At 27.8% G+C, this 19,490-nt stretch overlaps 1 protein-coding gene across 2 annotated transcripts in view; it reads right to left on the bottom strand.

The window, feature by feature from the left end:
- Positions 1-7,682: 7,682 nt before the first annotated feature.
- LOC145260575 (battenin-like) overlaps positions 7,683-19,490 on the bottom strand; it is a 141,221-nt gene continuing 129,413 nt past the window's right edge. Inside the window, exons 15-16 of one of the 2 annotated variants that reach the window (XM_080118853.1) lie at positions 12,253-12,393; positions 7,683-8,025 (exon numbers count right to left, since the gene is read on the bottom strand). In XM_080118853.1, the coding sequence (XP_079974979.1) occupies positions 7,888-8,025; positions 12,253-12,393 (279 nt within the window). In that variant the 3' untranslated portion in view covers positions 7,683-7,887. The remainder of the gene's footprint in view (positions 8,026-12,252; positions 12,394-19,490) is intronic. The other variant, XM_080118854.1, reaches the window with a different exon arrangement.

Consider the following 19,490-nt stretch of genomic DNA (forward strand, 5'->3'; position numbering starts at 1 on the left):
TGACGTCATAAATGGATAACGTTCTCCATATAAATAGATATGTAAGATAACAAAAATCTTTTATGATGTCACAAGACGATACTGTAATCTACTACTGATAGATAACCCATGGCACAAAAGATCAAAGGTTGTTTCTTAGAATGATTATATATATATATATATATAGAGAGAGAGAGAGAGAGAGAAAATAAAAAAGGAACAAACCGTATTATGTGTTCACCAACGTTTCGTCTTTATTTCGAGACTTCCTCTGGGTGAATGAGATTAAGAAACCAAAAAATATACCAGTACAAAAATATTTGAAAAAGTTTCACGTGCACAGTGTGACGCAGTTCTATTTAAGAGAAACGGAAAAAATTGATGTTGGAAATTCAAAAAGGAAGGGGGGCTGGCGCTGTTAAAGAGAAGGAAATTTTAGTGACGTCATATATATATATATATATATAATTATTTTTTTACTATAATAATTAAATACCTACAGACACTAGTGTTTCATCCTTTCGGGATTCTTCAGTGCAGGGTGTCACGATTACTACCAGTCGAACGATTCGAACCCCGCGACATCTCTGGCTCGATTAGCGGCAATGTCAGCTCCTTTAAGAACTCGGTTCTTATTGTTGAGCACTTTATCGTTGAAATGAAAATCGTTCAGTTAAGTTCGCACGCACAGATCATGATGTCATAATCATTAGATCATTCTGGACGGAAATTACAACATTTAAAAATAAATCTTTAAATTTCAATATATTTTACAGTTGAGGTTGGCAGTGGGGTTAGTTCCTTGCTAATGTAGTTAGACATAGTTTCATGGCCGGGTTTGAATCTCCTGACCGGCAGTAAATATGTCACCCTGGGTGATTCCCAAAAGGATGAAACACTAGTATCTGTAGATATTATTATTATTATTATTATTATTATTATTACTGTAATAATTAAAAAAATAAATAAATAAATAAAATAAAAATAATAATAATAATATAAAATAAAAATTACAACTAAATTTACCAAAATAATCCAAGATGGTAAAATTAAAGTAAATTATAAATATTAAAGAATTAATATTTATAAAATTATCTCAGCCAGATTTAAAAGCTTGATAAAACCAAATAGGAAATAGAGCTTATAATATATACAGTTTTATTAACTGTTTGCTCATATATATATATATATATATATATATATATATATATATATATATATATATATATATATATATATATATATATATATATATATATATATATAGTGGAAAGAAAATTAAATGTTGAATAAATTAAAAATTACAGTTTTAGAAAACAAGTAAAATAAAAATATAAAACCACTATAGATGGTTGATTTTGGTTGTTTTTGTTTTACGGCATATCAACCCTTTTCAGATTATTAAATGCCGAATCCAGTGATTTTGAAGAAAATTTTTTTAATAAATATTTTTTTTCAAGTCGGTTTCTATTTAACCCATGGTTGAAACCCTAACAGAGTGGACCTGGGAGCAATGGCAATTAAAGGATGGCTCCACACTCCCCATGCCCGCAAACTAGGGCCTCATCATCAGATATAGTTTAAGGTCATAGAACTGCTATAGAATTATTAGTTAACATAAAAATCCAAACTTTCAAAATTACGATGTACAAAAAATTACACTTTTTAAAGTTTTAATTTTTTTGCTATTTTTGCTAGTAATTTCATCTGAAGAAAATTTTTTTTTGAAAATCCATAGAATAAGAAAATATTTTATTATATCCTTGTTTTTCAAACTTTTGATAAATTAATAAATAAAGTATTTAAAAAAATTGTTTTCATTTAATTATTCTTATATTAATGCTCTTATTATTAATAACATTCCTTTATCCTGCTTCCAACATAATAGATGTATTGAGACTAAAGCCGCTTTCAGGACTGCCAGCAACCATTATAAGAAAGTAATAAAGAATGCAAGAAAGTTGTATGCTCAGTCCGTCAAGTTAAAAGTAGCTGAGCAGCGGCTTGGTTCCCACCAGTTTTAGCAAATAGCAAACAGAATCCTGAACAGAAGCGTATGCTCTATCTCAACTATCATCAATGGACCTGAGGTAATCTCGTCAGCATCAGACAAAGCCAAACTCTTTGCCAAGAACTTTGCAGCTAATTCTACCTTTTGCAACGAAGGCTGCCAACCCCCCAATATTTCCTCCTGTATCAGAAAACACGATATGTGATATACAAATATCTGTACATGATGTTGCCAAGCTAATAAAAAAAAAACGGTATTCCAATTATACTACTAAAAAAACTTCAACCAAAACTAATGTACATACAAAACTGTTTAAACGTTGTCTTAAAGAGAATTGCTTTCCATCACCCTGGAAAATCTTATCAGTATGCCCTGTATTTAAGAATTCAGGTGATCGCTCATCTTCCTCTCAGTACAGGCCAATAAGTCTCCTGTGCATCATGAGTAAGTTGCTGGAATCCATATTAAATAGAGAAGTAATCAGCCATCTCAGCAAAAATAATCTTCTTAGTGACACGCAATATGGTTTCCGTTCTGCTAGATCTACAGCTGATGTGCTTACAGTTATATCTCATAGGATTAGCAATCTCTCGACGGAGGCAACCTTTCTAAGGCAATTGCTCTTGATATAGCAAAGACCTTTGATAGAGTATGGCATAAAGGTTTACTTCACAAGATGGTATAACTGGAAATATCTTCTCAATTATTAAATCATTTCTCTCTGATAGGTTCATAAGAGTAGTAGTTGAGGGACAAAAATCAGAAGCTGACAGTATTAATGCTGGAGTTCCTCAGGTGTCCATCCTGAGCCCAACTCTCTTCCTGATCTACATTAATGATCTTCCAAATCACATCCTTACATCATTCATATTATGCTGATGTCACTACTATCTATGGTAGCACATCTAAAACTGTAAACAACCAATTTCTCTCCGATTCTCTATCCTCTGATCTTGAGCAAGTGGTACAATGGGGAAAGGAGTAGCTGGTTACTTTTAATGCATCTAAAACCAAGCTTTTATCTTTACATCATCAACGCTCTGATCCCCATCTGGCATCCATTGAAATGAATGGCTCTCGTCTTGGGGAGGCCTCATGTTTTGAAAAGCTCCTAGGCTTGACCTTTACTCCTGATCTTAAATGGAACACATACATTAAATCCGTTGCCAAGGCCGCTGCAAAAATGGTGGGCTCATTCTATCGATCCAGTAGATATCCCACTGTTGATGCAATTCTCTATCTATATAAGAGCCAGGTACGTCCTAGGATAGAGTACTGTTGCCACATTTGGGCAGGAGCTGCTAGAAAGGACTTGTCCTGCCTTGATAGAGTTCAAAATAGACTTCGTAGCCTCATAGGGGATGTCCTTTTCTCTTCCCTGCAACCTCTTTCTCACAGAAGTGATGTTGTGAGTTTGTCTCTGCTTTATCGTTATTTTCATGGCAGGTGCTCGGCTGAGCTCCAATCTATGGTCCCCCCCTCGCCAAATTTTCACAAGAAACACCCGTCTAGCAGAAAACACTATCATTAATTTCCCCCACTCTTTATCTGTGCTTAAACCTAAACGTAGATTCCATGAGCAAAGCTTCTTTCTTAGAACTGCACGCCTATGGAATTGTCTTCCGTTTTCCTGCTGACTACAATATGGTTGTCTTCAAGTCTAACGTAAACAAGTTTTTGATGAACTGTTCCATATAAGTTAACAAATTTACCGAATTTCCATTACTAACGATTATTATATTGTCCAATTTCTAACTTAACCCTTATCCTCGAGTGGCCTATGCAAAAAAAAAAAAAAAAAAAAAAAAAACTCATTGCAATACAGCTTCTTACTCCAGTAGCTTCTTTACAAGAACTACAAGATTGTGGAACTCTCTTCCTGCTGACTGTTTTCCTCCTACCTGCAGCCTTTGTCTTTTCAAGACTAGGGTCAATAAGCATCTCCTATCTTTGCGATAATCATTTTTTGTTCTTGTTAGCTCCATACATCAAGTGGCTTCATGCCTTGTCTCGAGCAATTCCCATAAAAAATCTTTAAAAAATACAAACAGATTTCATTCGCAATTGAGAAGAGATGATTTCTCTCTTTACTCTTGATAATTGCTAATTAAGGAAAGGCTTTCTAACACACGTTTGTTTTTCACCCAAGACATGGTATGAATTGCTACTAAAACAAAAGGGACTACTATGATTTAGGGGCCAGATTTATAGGAGCATCCTAAGTTAGTACTTGTGTAGTAAGATGTTTGTTCACATTACATTTAAATATATGCATGTTGGTGGAAACAGGGAGCAGGTAGGAAATTCCAAAGGTTAGCAGTTTGGAGGAAGACGTTATTAGAGTAGAAAGCCTTCTGCCATCTGGAGACTTTTATAGTAAAGGGGTGGGATTTTGCTGATTGTCGAGTCGGTATTTATGTCGAGGAGCACTAGTGGAACAAGTTCATTAGAGCACATTCCATTGAAGTACTTATGAAACAAACACAAGATGGGAGCAATGGGATGTTAGATTAGAGACGATTTTTTTTTATATCCTGTCTTAACTCTATCGATTGATGCACCATTCTAAATGTGGCATATTTCATAGAGAAGGATGAATTAATATGTCAGACAGGTGAACTGGAATGAATGTGTGGACCTAAAATGCTTGTTGGGTGGTGCATATGAAGTATATCAGCAAAAGAAAAAATGCTTTGCACAGGGTATTTTCTCAACTTTGTGCGACTCGTGCTCATGAGAAACTGCCAATATCTTCTTGGCAAAGCTACAGAAATTTGTGATTCTATTCGGTGACATGAAAGAGTTTTACTGAGTTGCATGTTGAGGAGCTTCTTCAAGCCTTCTTTCACATGGATCATGCTTTAGTAATACTTAATGATAACCTGTAGATTCAAAACAAGCAGTAGTAGATGCTTGACTGTCACATGATTAAAAAGCTTAACACGCACGCACGCATGATATCATATGTGCCTTTGACTGCTTTATTTGACATGGAAATCAAAGAAATAAAGATCTTAGGTCCCCAAATCGACTAATCCTACTGATGGCTGTGCTGCAGAAAAACAAATGGTAGCTCCAGTCTATTACTGAGTATCACAATCTCAATCAGCATCGAGATGCATATATGGACAAAAGAGCACAATGACAAAACCCTGTGGCCATTCTAAAGGGTAAAGTATTTTTCTTACCTGTTTGAGATTTGGACTTAATTGATTACATAAAGTTATCAACAATTGTACAATGATGACATTTTTGTTGATGGAAGTGTGCGTCCGACAACCATGATGATTTTAAGCAATTTTATTAATGAGCACAGACCCAGAGAAAATAAGTTCACAAATCCGAAACTTGAATGCTTACTGGAGAGACTTTAAATGCCTATTAGACACTGTCCTTAGGTATGAAAGGTCTTTCTGTACAGAAGTTTGTCAGAAAAAAACCTGGCATGAGGATACTTTTCCCTAGAAATAAACTTTGACCAAATATTCAAAAAAACATTTCGTATTCACAGCTCAAATAAGATCTCCTTGGTAATGTTACCCCATACTGGTTTATACAAGGAATGGTGCACCATGTTCAAGTGATGTTGCCTCAAATAACAGCACTATGCTAGATACTCCATCAGACTAGATGAATTCTTTTCCTGAAATCCAGTAACACCAAAGATATACTATATTATAATTAAATTGTCAATTGAGAAGAGGAAAATTAATATTATTACTTTTTTTACTAACTAGAGAATTAAAGAGGTAAAAGAATTTAATTTAATACTTGACTATCTATATATCTATATATCTCATGTAGAGATCAAGTGTTAGTCCCAGGAATGGGGTCTCCTTCATTTCTGTAAGTAAAATGAAACAAAAGCTAACATAAAAAAAAATAAATAAAATGCATTTATTTTTTATGGCAGATGATAAAGAGATGTTCGGACATTGGAATATTCACTATGAAAATTGATTAAAAGTTTTCTTGTAGGAATGTGAGTCTAGTGAAATAAATATTCAAAGTTTCTGTGATAAATGACAAGTTCAGAAAATAAATCATCAAGTCATAGAAGTCAAAAATAATTTATTTTAAGTAAAAATATAATATTACAAAAAATAAAATATATAATTTTTAACAAAATTCTTTATTCGTTGTTGGTGTTCACTGACAAAAATAAAAATGGTCATCCAATAAAAACAAAACAGCATTTAAAATTAAAAAAAAAAAAAAAGAAGGAATATTAAGGTGGAGAGAGGAGGAGATCAAAGCTGGTTTTTCTCTCCGGCTATGCGTTTCTTTCTAACCTTGTAGACTAATGATACTTTCATATGTAGACCATGTATTGCTGTGATGATTTTTTTGTTAGATTTTTTCAAAATGGCAACTGAGATGGCCACTCTCCAGATACTCATAAAATCTGATTTTCTTATAAAAAAATAAAACTATTTGATCAATTTGTGATTTTTGGAATATATTTTTTGTCACAGGTATATACATTACACAGATTTTTCTTTATTTTGGGTTTTTAGAGGGAATTCTAAACAAGAACCAATTATTTCATTACTTCCCAACTTGTAAGCTACAATTATAACAAAGTCATTTGAAAAAAAAAAAAAAAACTAGTTGTTGTATAGCAGTTATAAACCAGAATATTTCTTTCTTCTGGTGGAGAGCAACCCCTATGAGGAGACTTGGTCACCAATCAGATTGCAGAGCATATTAATTTAAACTTTGAAGAACTACTTTCAACCCTTTGATATCAAAGCATCAGGAAACTACCAGGCACCAATGAAGACGTTTCATCTTTTCTACCTTTGTCTATCAAATGACAGCCGAGCAAAGCCATCTTCATCGAAGATATGCTGCTCCAAGAAAACTTTCAGCCACTAATTATCCTTTCTTATTTTAATTCCTGTTTAAACTTTCAACAAACTACACCCAACTGTGTATGTCAATCAAATAAATATATGGTTATTATTCATAGAAGAGGTTTGTTTTCCTTTTGTTTGATGTCAGTTTTGTTACAGAAAATGATAGTTTATTTATGCTAAGTTTACAGGCAATACTAACATCAATTCCTACATGTGTTCACTTGAATATAGACTGAATTACCTCCTTTACTAATATAAATAATATAATAATATAAAAAGAATAGCTATTTATGCATATGAATATTGAAACAGAGACACAATATGTATGATTATATTGGAGGTTATTTTCACACAGATTTAATAAAGAATTAGAAACCATTTGAATATTTTGTGTTTTATTTAATGTTTAGACTGCTCATCTAACTGAATCAAATATACTTGAACAGTTAAATGGGAAGTCACAAGTTAAAATTGTTTTTTTCTCTCATTTAAAGTCATTTATTGATAATATAGAATTGACATCAATAACTTGTATATTTTTATGGCATTAGATATACATTCAATTAATAACATTTGATTGAGTTTGTTTTACAACATATCAACACTTTTTGAGATGATTTAATGCTGAAACATAACACCTATCTTAAACACAAGGTTTTTATCTATAGTGAAGGGTTCATACATTCACCAATGGTGCTAGTGCATAACTGCATATAATAGACTTTCTATCTAAAATAATAAAAAAAATGAAAGTATTTAAATCTATCATTTGTTGGATTACAATTTAGATAATATTTCTCCTATAATCTATGGGTTAAAAAAATTAAACTTTGTCAATTACTTTGAAAAAAAAAAAAAATGAGGAATCCTCCTTTTATTAAAAACAAAATATAAAAAAATCTTGAAAATATTATTGATTAAAATACTTTTTTTAAATGGGAAATAAAAAGTGAGACAATAAAATCTAAAAAAATGAACGTTTGAATCCATTGAGTTTAAAATTTTCCAAACTTTCATTAAAAACATGAAGTAAATGAATTAAAATGTTGGTAAATGAATGTGCATATCACAGAGTTTGTTATGGGCAGGAATTGAAACAAGGCCAGCAAGGACAATTCCAAACGAATCTGCAATTGATGTCACTCCCATGCTGAATTCAAGGTATTCGGACGCAATCTGGTAGAGAAAAAAAAAGAAGAAAAATTGAAAAAATGATCAACAGCATGTGTAATTGAAAATTTTTAACTGTACATTCAGTCTTCTTCAGTGTAATGAAGAGGATGTGTGTGTATGGAGAGGGTAGGCAGAGAAGGTATAGCCAATGAGAAGGTGCCATGTAAGTATTATATATATATATATATATATATATATATATATTTATGCACATACACAAAATACATATAAAATAAAAACTGGACAGTAAATAAGTAAAGACAAAGAAACGTGCATGTGAGGGAGAGTGGGAAAGTAGCATTTTGCTATATTTAATTAAGATAATTAAAAATAAAATCTAACATATAAAAGGTTACATGTCTGTCTGTCTGACTCCATATTTTCAAAATATCTCTTCCGAAACTAAAGGTCACAGAGCGGTGCTAGGGGCCTCAAATGGTTGGATTTTTATGAACTATTCTTTTATGGGTCTTTAGCCGATTAGAATAGTTTTTAAGGGGTCAAAATTGAAAAAAAATCATAGATTTTATACATTGTACGTTTATTTTTAATTTTTAATCAGTTCATATGCATTTCATATGTTGGTACAGTGGTTATGTCATCAGCTTCGAATGCTACAGTTTTGCTTTCAGTTTGGATTCTAGCTGATGGCACCCTAATACTTTTTTTTACTTTGGAAATCATGACTAATATAATACGATAATACGATAGAATAATATATACGAAATCTGGACAAATTAAAATATCATATTTAAGCATATTTTATGACCAGGCAAAGCTGCCCTACCCTCCCTGCTAGTGTAGATATATATATATATATATATATATATATATATATATATATATTGTGTATATTTAGGCAGCATCTTCTCATTTAGACAAATATTATTGAATAACATGGAGTTATTCTGTTTTACAATTTTCCTTTTTATCTTCTCCAATCTCCGAATAGTCCTTTTTGTGTTCTTCTCGAAATTGTATAAGTTGGATCCATAATTGCAAGTGCTTGTATCATCCTCAGTCATATTGTAGAAATAAATGTAGAAATTGTTTTTTTAAATTACATATATATACATTTTTTCATAGTCACATGGTAGCTTGTTACAAGTTAGGTGAGCAGACTTTTTTTTTTATATACATATACACACACACATTTATATTCAAAATTTATCCCAAACATTTCAAAACGTTTCGGCTGCACTTATAATTAATATTATTTATCTGCAAGCCTTGTAATGAAAAACAACATTTTGCAGGCAAGTGACCTGTTGGAAAGGACCAATGTAATTTACAAATTCAGCTGCCCAATAGGAGAGTGAATCTCCAATACTAGTAGCTACATTGGTTCAACAACTAACACATTGTCGTGAAGATTGACTCCACCTCTCTGACTCTAGCTCCATATCACAACATTTGAAGGGACATGGCTGCCATCATTCGGAATTTCGGAGAATTATGGTAGAAAATACAAGAGTATTACAGATTGAGAGAAATGTAAACAGGTTAAGAATACTCCAGGCGTTGTACATTAAAACAAAGAAGTCTCAGATAAATAATATTAATTATGAGTGCAGCCGAAACGTTTTGAAATGTTTGGGATAAATTTTGAATATATATATGTGTGTGTGTATATAACTTGTAACAAGCTACCACGTGACTATGAAAAAATGTATATATATGTAATTTAAAAAAAAAACAATTTCTACATTTATTTCTACAATATGCCTGAGGATGATAGAAGCACTTCTGTCAACAAAAGCGCTCACAATTATGGATCCAACTTATACAATTTCGAGAAGAACACAAAAAGGACTATTCGGAGATTGGAGAAGATAAAAAGGAAAATTGTAAAACAGAATAACGCCGTGCTATTCAATATATATATATATATATATATGTGTGTGTGTGTGTGTATATATATATATATATGAAAATATGGTAAGAGAGAAACAATCTACCTATATAAAAACAATCTACCTATATAAAAGCCAAATATATTCTAAGATGGAGTATTGTTGCCACATCTGGGGAGGTGCTGCTCAGAGCACTCTTTCCTGCTTTGATAAAATACAAAACAACGTTAAACAACAATTACTATAAAAAAGATGAGGATAATAGTCCGCAAATAAATAAAACATACAAAACCGACTTTGAAATTTAATGTCCTCTTCTCCTCCATACTATTTTTTTTTTTTGCACAGAAGAAATGTCACTAGTCTTTCTCTATTCTATCATTATTTCCATACTCGGCTGAGCTTCAATCTTCAATCTCTTTCTCCTGTAAAACATTCACAACAAAAACTTGTCTAGCTAAAATAATTGTTAATAATTTCCCTTTCTCTCTCTCTCTCTGCCCAAAACTAAACGAAACTTTCATGAGCAAAGTTTCTTTCCAAGAACTATCTATCTAGCGAACATAATCCACTGGGGTTGCTTCCTAGTTGACTACAACATTACAATTTTTTAAAAATAATTTTATATTATATATTTTTACTTATACTTAGATACGTGATACTATAGTTGACCCCTGGCCCTGCCAAGTACTAGAAAGTAGGATAGAAAAGGAAAAGGAAATATAAGACAAAAGGAAGTAGGTTTATAGGGTAACAAAAGAAATACAAAATAGGATTTGTCATTAGACAATTCATTTTTTAACACAGATAAAAGAGAGATAGGGGTAGGTTTTAAATTAGAATGTGACAAATGACAGTAATAAAAAGCATGGAACAATGGATGTAGATATATTTAGATTTAGTTTATGGGTACTTTAGAATTGACGATCAGTTTTATGACACTGAGGAGTGACTATGGGTTTGTGATAGTCAATGAGTATTTTAAAAACGATTTACGGCTGAAAAAAATTTCAGTTTATAAGTTGAGTTAGATGCTTAGTAACAGTTAAGGCTTGGATTGCGAGAGGTTCAGTTGAGAGTTAGATGCAGTTGAAGTCGGATAATGACTTGGAACAGATGGAGAAATGAACTGATCAACTGACGGAAATGGCCTTGAAAAAAAAACATGTAGACTAGCATGTAGAGAGCAGTTACACACACACACACACACACACACACACACACACACACACACACACACACAAAAAGTCCATCTGTGAAGTGATGGAGTTAGTGTTTTTTATTTCCCCGTGTTTATTTTATTTTTACACTTGTGAACCCGTGTTGAAGCACACGGGTTCACAAGTGTAAAAATAAAATGAATACGGGGAAATAAAAAACACTAACTCCATCACTTTGAAGCATGTGTAAATGATGACGACATGGCCATAAGAACCAAAATGGTAAAAAGGTGAACAATAACTCCACGTCACACAACAATAACTTTATAAATATATAAATAGAGACATCGAAGTTTGAAGATGCTGAATAAACAGTACCTGGTGACCAACAGTTGTTTGCTTTGCATTCTATGAATGAGAAACTTTCAGTCCACATCATCAAACGACATAAACTTGATCGCTGATATTGAATGCTTTAAGCATAGCAAGTAATACAATTAGATTTACATCGATACATATATGAATGGTAAATGATTTGTTTTGAAGGCGTCTTCAAATGTGATTACATTTTTTTTCATTAACTTTTGTTCACCCAATTCAAAAATTGCCACTGAAGTATAATGCGTCTACTGTGGTAGGGGCCAGATTTATCCATCCATATTGGTACTGTGGTTAGTGGAAGTGATAAATCATGATGGACAGTTTTGGCATTGAGCATTATAGGGCTGCAACCTAAGTTAACAAGGTTCTGGTGAAAGTTCAGGAGAAGTTGGTATCAGGATCTGTTGTCGTCTGGTCGACCACGACACGTAGCAAAGATGTGTCAGGTGCAGAACCACAAATCAATGGACTGAAAATGGCAATGTTGCTTCTGCACCATTCCTTTATATATTCTGAATCAAATCTTCCTTGACTTCACATGCAGCTGCTCAGATACATGCCGCCCTCAGTAAAGAGTGGTTATAGTGGTAAAAATCTGCAATCCTGTAGATGGTGGTGCAAATATTTGCGACAATCATTTAAACAATGCCAATTTGGGTTTTATTTATCTAAGTTAGCCTCCTTAGAAAGTGACTAAATAACCATTGATAGTGCATTTAACATTTTGACACGTTTTATTATTATTCATATGATTATTATATTGATTATTATATGATTATTATATTGATTATTATATGATTATTATATTGATTATTATATTGATTTTTCTTGCTCACCTCATATGACATTCGGTAAAATGTGTTCACATAACCCAAACCTCCTTGGAGCCCTTCAAATATCACAAAAGCAAGAACAATCCAGAAATTTGGCAGAAAATGGAAAAGGACTTGACATTGCAATGTAGCAAGTACACCAATCTGAAAAAGAACAAAAAATAGTAAAAAAATAATTACTTAGTTATAATTAATTATAATCATAAGTCAAAGTAAAAATATTTTTCATATTTTGAAATTTTTAAGATAAGCGTTGATACTTGAATTATTTGGATTATTTGAATTACTTGGATTATTTGGATTACTTGAATTATTTGGATTACTTGGATTATTCAAATTATTTGGATTATTTGAATTACTTGGATTATTTGGATTATTCAAATTATTTGGATTATTCAAATTATTTGGATTACTTGAATTATTTGGATTACTTGAATTATTTGGATTACTTGAATTATTTGGATTATTCGAATTATTTGGATTATTTAGATTACTTGAATTACTTGAATTATTTGAATTATTTGGATTACTTGAATTATTTGAATTATTTAGATGACTTGAATTACTTGAATTATTTGGATTACTTGAATTATTTGGATTACTTGAATTATTTGGATTACTTGGATTATTTGGATTACTTGAATTATTCGAATTATTTGAATTATTTGGATTACTTGAATTATTTGGATTACTTGAATTATTTGGATTATTTGAATTATTTGGATTATTTGGATTACTTGAATTATTTGGATTACTTGAATTATTTGAATTATTTAGATTACTTGAATTATTTAAATTATTTAGATTACTTGAATTATTTGGATTATTTGAATTATTTGGATTACTTGAATTATTTGGATTATTTGAATTATTTGGATTTCTTGAATTATTTGAATTATTTGAATTATTTGGATTTCTTGAATTACTTGAATTATTTGAATTATTTGGATTTCTTGAATTACTTGAATTATTTGGATTACTTGAATTATTTGGATTACTTGAATTATTTTAATTATTTGGATTACTTGAATTATTTGAATTATTTGAATTATTTGGTTAATTTGGATTATTTGGATTATTTGAATTATTGGGATTATTTGAATTATTTGGATTATTTGAATTATTTGGATTATTTGAATTATTTGGATTACTTGAATTATTTGGATTATTTGGATTACTTGAATTATTTGGATTATTTGAATTACTTGAATTATTTCAATTATTTAGATTACTTGAATTATTTGGATTATTTTGATTACTTGAATTATTTGGATTATTTGAATTATTTGGATTACTTGAATTATTTTGATTACTTGGATTATTTTAATTATTTGGATTACTTGAATTATTTGAATTATTTGGATTATTTGGTTAATTTGGATTATTTGGATTACTTGAATTATTTGGAATATTTAGATTACTTGAATTACTTGAATTATTTGAATTATTTGGATTACTTGAATTATTTGAATTACTTGAATTATTTGGATTATTTGGATTATTTGGATTACTTGAATTATTTGAATTACTTGGATTATTTGGATTATTTGGATTACTTGGATTATTTGGATTATTTGGATTACTTGAATTATTTGGATTACTTGAATTATTTGGATTATTTGGATTACTTGAATTATTTGAATTACTTGGATTATTTGGATTATTTGGATTACTTGGATTATTTGGATTATTTGGATTACTTGAATTATTTGGATTACTTGAATTATTTGGATTATTTGGATTACTTGAATTATTTGAATTACTTGGATTATTTGGATTATTTGGATTACTTGGATTATTTGGATTATTTGGATTACTTGAATTATTTGGATTACTTGAATTATTTGGATTATTTGGATTACTTGAATTATTTGAATTACTTGGATTATTTGAATTATTTGAATTACTTGGATTATTTGAATTATTTGGATTATTTGAATTATTTGAATTACTTGAATTATTTGAATTATTTGGATTACTTGAATTATTTGGATTATTTGGATTATTTAGATTACTTGAATTAATTGAATTATTTGAATTATTTGGATTATTTGGATTACTTGAATTACTTGGATTATTTGAATTATTTGGATTACTTGAATTATTTGGATTATTTGGATTATTTAGATTACTTGAATTAATTGAATTATTTGAATTATTTGGATTATTTGGATTACTTGAATTATTTGAATTATTTGGATTATTTGAACTACTTGAATTATTTGAATTATTTGGATTATTTGGATTACTTGGTTAATTTGGATTATTTGGATTATTTGAATTATTTGGATTATTTGGATTATTTGAATTATTTGGTTAATTTGGATTATTTGGATTATTTGAATTATTTGAATTACTTGAATTACTTGAATTATTTGGATTATTTAGATTACTTGACTTACTTGAATTACTTGAATTATTTGAATTACTTGAATTATTTGAATTATTTGGATTATTTGGATTACTTGAATTATTTGGATTATTTGGATTATTTGAATTATTTGAATTATTTGAATTACTTGAATTATTTGAATTATTTGGATTATTTGGATTATTTGAATTACTTGAATTATTTGAATTACTTGAATTATTTGGATTATTTGGATTACTTGAATTATTTGAATTATTTGAATTACTTGAATTATTTGAATTACTTGGATTATTTGGATTATTTGGATTACTTGAATTATTTGGATTATTTGGATTATTTAGATTACTTGAATTAATTGAATTATTTGAATTATTTGGATTATTTGGATTACTTGAATTATTTGAATTATTTGGATTATTTGAACTACTTGAATTATTTGAATTATTTGGATTACTTGAATTATTTGAATTACTTGAATTATTTGGATTATTTGGATTATTTAGATTACTTGAATTATTTGAATTATTTTAATTATTTGGATTATTTGGATTACTTGAATTATTTGGATTATTTGAATTATTTGGATTACTTGAATTATTTGGATTACTTGGATTATTTTAATTATTTGGATTACTTGAATTATTTGGATTAATTGTGTTAATTTGGATTATTTGGATTACTTGAATTATTTTGATTACTTGAATTATTTGGATTACTTGAATTATTTGGATTATTTGGATTACTTGAATTATTTGGATTACTTGAATTATTTGGTCTATTTGAATTATTTGGATTACTTGAATTATTTGGATTATTTAGATTATTTGAATTACTTGAATTATTTGGATTATTTGAATTATTGGGATTATTTGAATTATTTGGATTATTTGAATTATTTGGATTACTTGAATTATTTGGATTATTTGAATTATTTGGATTTCTTGAATTATTTGAATTATTTGAATTATTTGGATTTCTTGAATTACTTGAATTATTTGAATTATTTGGATTTCTTGAATTACTTGAATTATTTGGATTACTTGAATTATTTGGATTACTTGAATTATTTTAATTATTTTGATTACTTGAATTATTTGAATTATTTGGTTAATTTGGATTATTTGGATTATTTGAATTATTTGGATTATTTGAATTATTTGGATTATTTGAATTATTTGGATTATTTGAATTATTTGGATTACTTGAATTATTTGGATTATTTGGATTACTTGAATTATTTGGATTATTTGAATTACTTGAATTATTTGAATTATTTAGATTACTTGAATTATTTGGATTATTTTGATTACTTGAATTATTTGGATTATTTGAATTATTTGGATTACTTGAATTATTTTGATTACTTGGATTATTTTAATTATTTGGATTACTTGAATTATTTGAATTATTTGGATTATTTGGTTAATTTGGATTATTTGGATTACTTGAATTATTTGGAATATTTAGATTACTTGAATTACTTGAATTATTTGAATTATTTGGATTACTTGAATTATTTGAATTATTTGTAATTACTTGAATTATTTGGATTATTTGGATTACTTGAATTATTTGAATTACTTGGATTATTTGGATTATTTGGATTACTTGGATTATTTGGATTATTTGGATTACTTGAATTATTTGGATTACTTGAATTATTTGGATTATTTGGATTACTTGAATTATTTGAATTACTTGGATTATTTGGATTATTTGGATTACTTGGATTATTTGGATTATTTGGATTACTTGAATTATTTGGATTACTTGAATTATTTGGATTATTTGGATTACTTGAATTATTTGAATTACTTGGATTATTTGGATTACTTGGATTATTTGGATTACTTGAATTATTTGGATTACTTGAATTATTTGGATTATTTGGATTACATGAATTATTTGAATTACTTGGATTATTTGAATTATTTGAATTACTTGAATTATTTGGATTATTTGAATTATTTGGATTACTTGAATTATTTGGATTATTTGGATTACTTGAATTATTTGAATTACTTGAATTATTTGGATTATTTGGATTACTTGAATTATTTGAATTACTTGGATTATTTGGATTATTTGGATTACTTGGATTATTTGGATTACTTGAATTATTTGGATTACTTGAATTATTTGGATTATTTTGATTACTTGAATTATTTGAATTACTTGGATTATTTGAATTATTTGAATTACTTGAATTATTTGGATTATTTGAATTATTTGGATTATTTGGATTATTTGGATTACTTGAATTATTTGGATTATTTGGATTACTTGAATTATTTGAATTACTTGGATTATTTGAATTATTTGAATTACTTGAATTATTTGGATTACTTGAATTATTTGGATTATTTGGATTATTTAGATTACTTGACTTACTTGAATTATTTGAATTATTTGAATTACTTGGATTATTTGGATTATTTGGATTACTTGAATTATTTGAATTACTTGAATTATTTGAATTATTTGAATTATTTGGATTACTTGAATTATTTGGATTATTTGGATTATTTAGATTACTTGACTTACTTGAATTATTTGAATTATTTGAATTATTTGAATTACTTGGATTATTTGGATTATTTGGATTACTTGAATTATTTGGATTATTTGGATTACTTGAATTATTTGAATTACTTGGATTATTTGAATTATTTGAATTACTTGGATTATTTGAATTATTTGAATTACTTGGATTATTTGAATTATTTGAATTACTTGGATTATTTGGATTACTTGAATTATTTGGATTATTTGAATTATTTAGATTACTTGACTTACTTGAATTATTTGAATTATTTGAATTACTTGAATTATTTGGATTACTTGAATTATTTGGATTATTTGGATTATTTAGATTACTTGACTTACTTGAATTATTTGAATTATTTGAATTACTTGGATTATTTGGATTATTTGGATTACTTGAATTATTTGGATTATTTGGATTACTTGAATTATTTGAATTACTTGGATTATTTGAATTATTTGAATTACTTGGATTATTTGAATTATTTGAATTACTTGAATTATTTGGATTATTTGGATTACTTGAATTATTTGGATTATTTGGATTACTTGAATTATTTGAATTACTTGGATTATTTGAATTATTTGAATTACTTGAATTATTTGGATTATTTGAATTATTTGGATTACTTGAATTATTTGGATTATTTGGATTACTTGAATTATTTGAATTACTTGAATTATTTGGATTATTTGGATTACTTGAATTATTTGAATTACTTGGATTATTTGGATTATTTGGATTACTTGGATTATTTGGATTATTTGGATTACTTGAATTATTTGGATTACTTGAATTATTTGGATTATTTGGATTACTTGAATTATTTGAATTACTTGGATTATTTGAATTATTTGAATTACTTGAATTATTTGGATTATTTGAATTATTTGGATTATTTGGATTACTTGAATTATTTGGATTATTTGGATTACTTGAATTATTTGAATTACTTGGATTATTTGAATTATTTGAATTACTTGAATTATTTGGATTACTTGAATTATTTGGATTATTTGAATTATTTAGATTACTTGACTTACTTGAATTATTTGAATTATTTGAATTACTTGGATTATTTGGATTATTTGGATTACTTGAATTATTTGGATTATTTGGATTACTTGAATTATTTGAATTACTTGGATTATTTGAATTATTTGAATTACTTGGATTATTTGAATTATTTGAATTATTTGGATTACTTGAATTATTTGAATTATTTGAATTACTTGGATTATTTGAATTATTTGAATTACTTGAATTATTTGAATTATTTGAATTATTTGGATTACTTGAATTATTTGGATTATTTGGATTATTTAGATTACTTGACTTACTTGAATTATTTGAATTATTTGAATTACTTGGATTATTTGAATTACTTGGATTATTTGGATTACTTGAATTATTTGGATTATTTGGATTACTTGAATTATTTGAATTACTTGGATTATTTGAATTATTTGAATTACTTGAATTATTTGAATTATTTGAATTATTTGGATTACTTGAATTATTTGGATTATTTGGATTATTTAGATTACTTGACTTACTTGAATTATTTGAATTATTTGAATTACTTGGATTATTTGGATTATTTGGATTACTTGAATTATTTGAATTACTTGAATTATTTGAATTATTTGAATTATTTGGATTACTTGAATTATTTGGATTATTTGAATTATTTAGATTACTTGACTTACTTGAATTATTTGAATTATTTGAATTACTTGGATTATTTGAATTATTTGAATTACTTGGATTATTTGAATTATTTGAATTACTTGGATTATTTGAATTACTTGGATTATTTGGATTATTTGGATTACTTGAATTATTTGGATTATTTGGATTACTTGAATTATTTGAATTACTTGGATTATTTGAATTATTTGAATTACTTGGATTATTTGAATTATTTGAATTACTTGGATTATTTGAATTATTTGAATTACTTGGATTATTTGGATTACTTGAATTATTTGGATTATTTGAATTATTTGAATTACTTGAATTATTTGGATTACTTGAATTATTTGGATTATTTGGATTATTTAGATTACTTGACTTACTTGAATTATTTGAATTATTTGAATTACTTGGATTATTTGAATTATTTGAATTACTTGGATTATTTGGATTACTTGAATTATTTGGATTATTTGAATTATTTGAATTACTTGAATTATTTGGATTACTTGAATTATTTGGATTATTTGGATTATTTAGATTACTTGACTTACTTGAATTATTTGAATTATTTGAATTACTTGGATTATTTGAATTATTTGAATTACTTGGATTATTTGGATTACTTGA

The sequence above is a fragment of the Euprymna scolopes genome, chromosome 36 (genome assembly GCF_053919585.1).
Source record: "Euprymna scolopes isolate OS-2025 chromosome 36, ASM5391958v1, whole genome shotgun sequence".
Lineage (NCBI taxonomy): Eukaryota > Metazoa > Mollusca > Cephalopoda > Sepiida > Sepiolidae > Euprymna > Euprymna scolopes.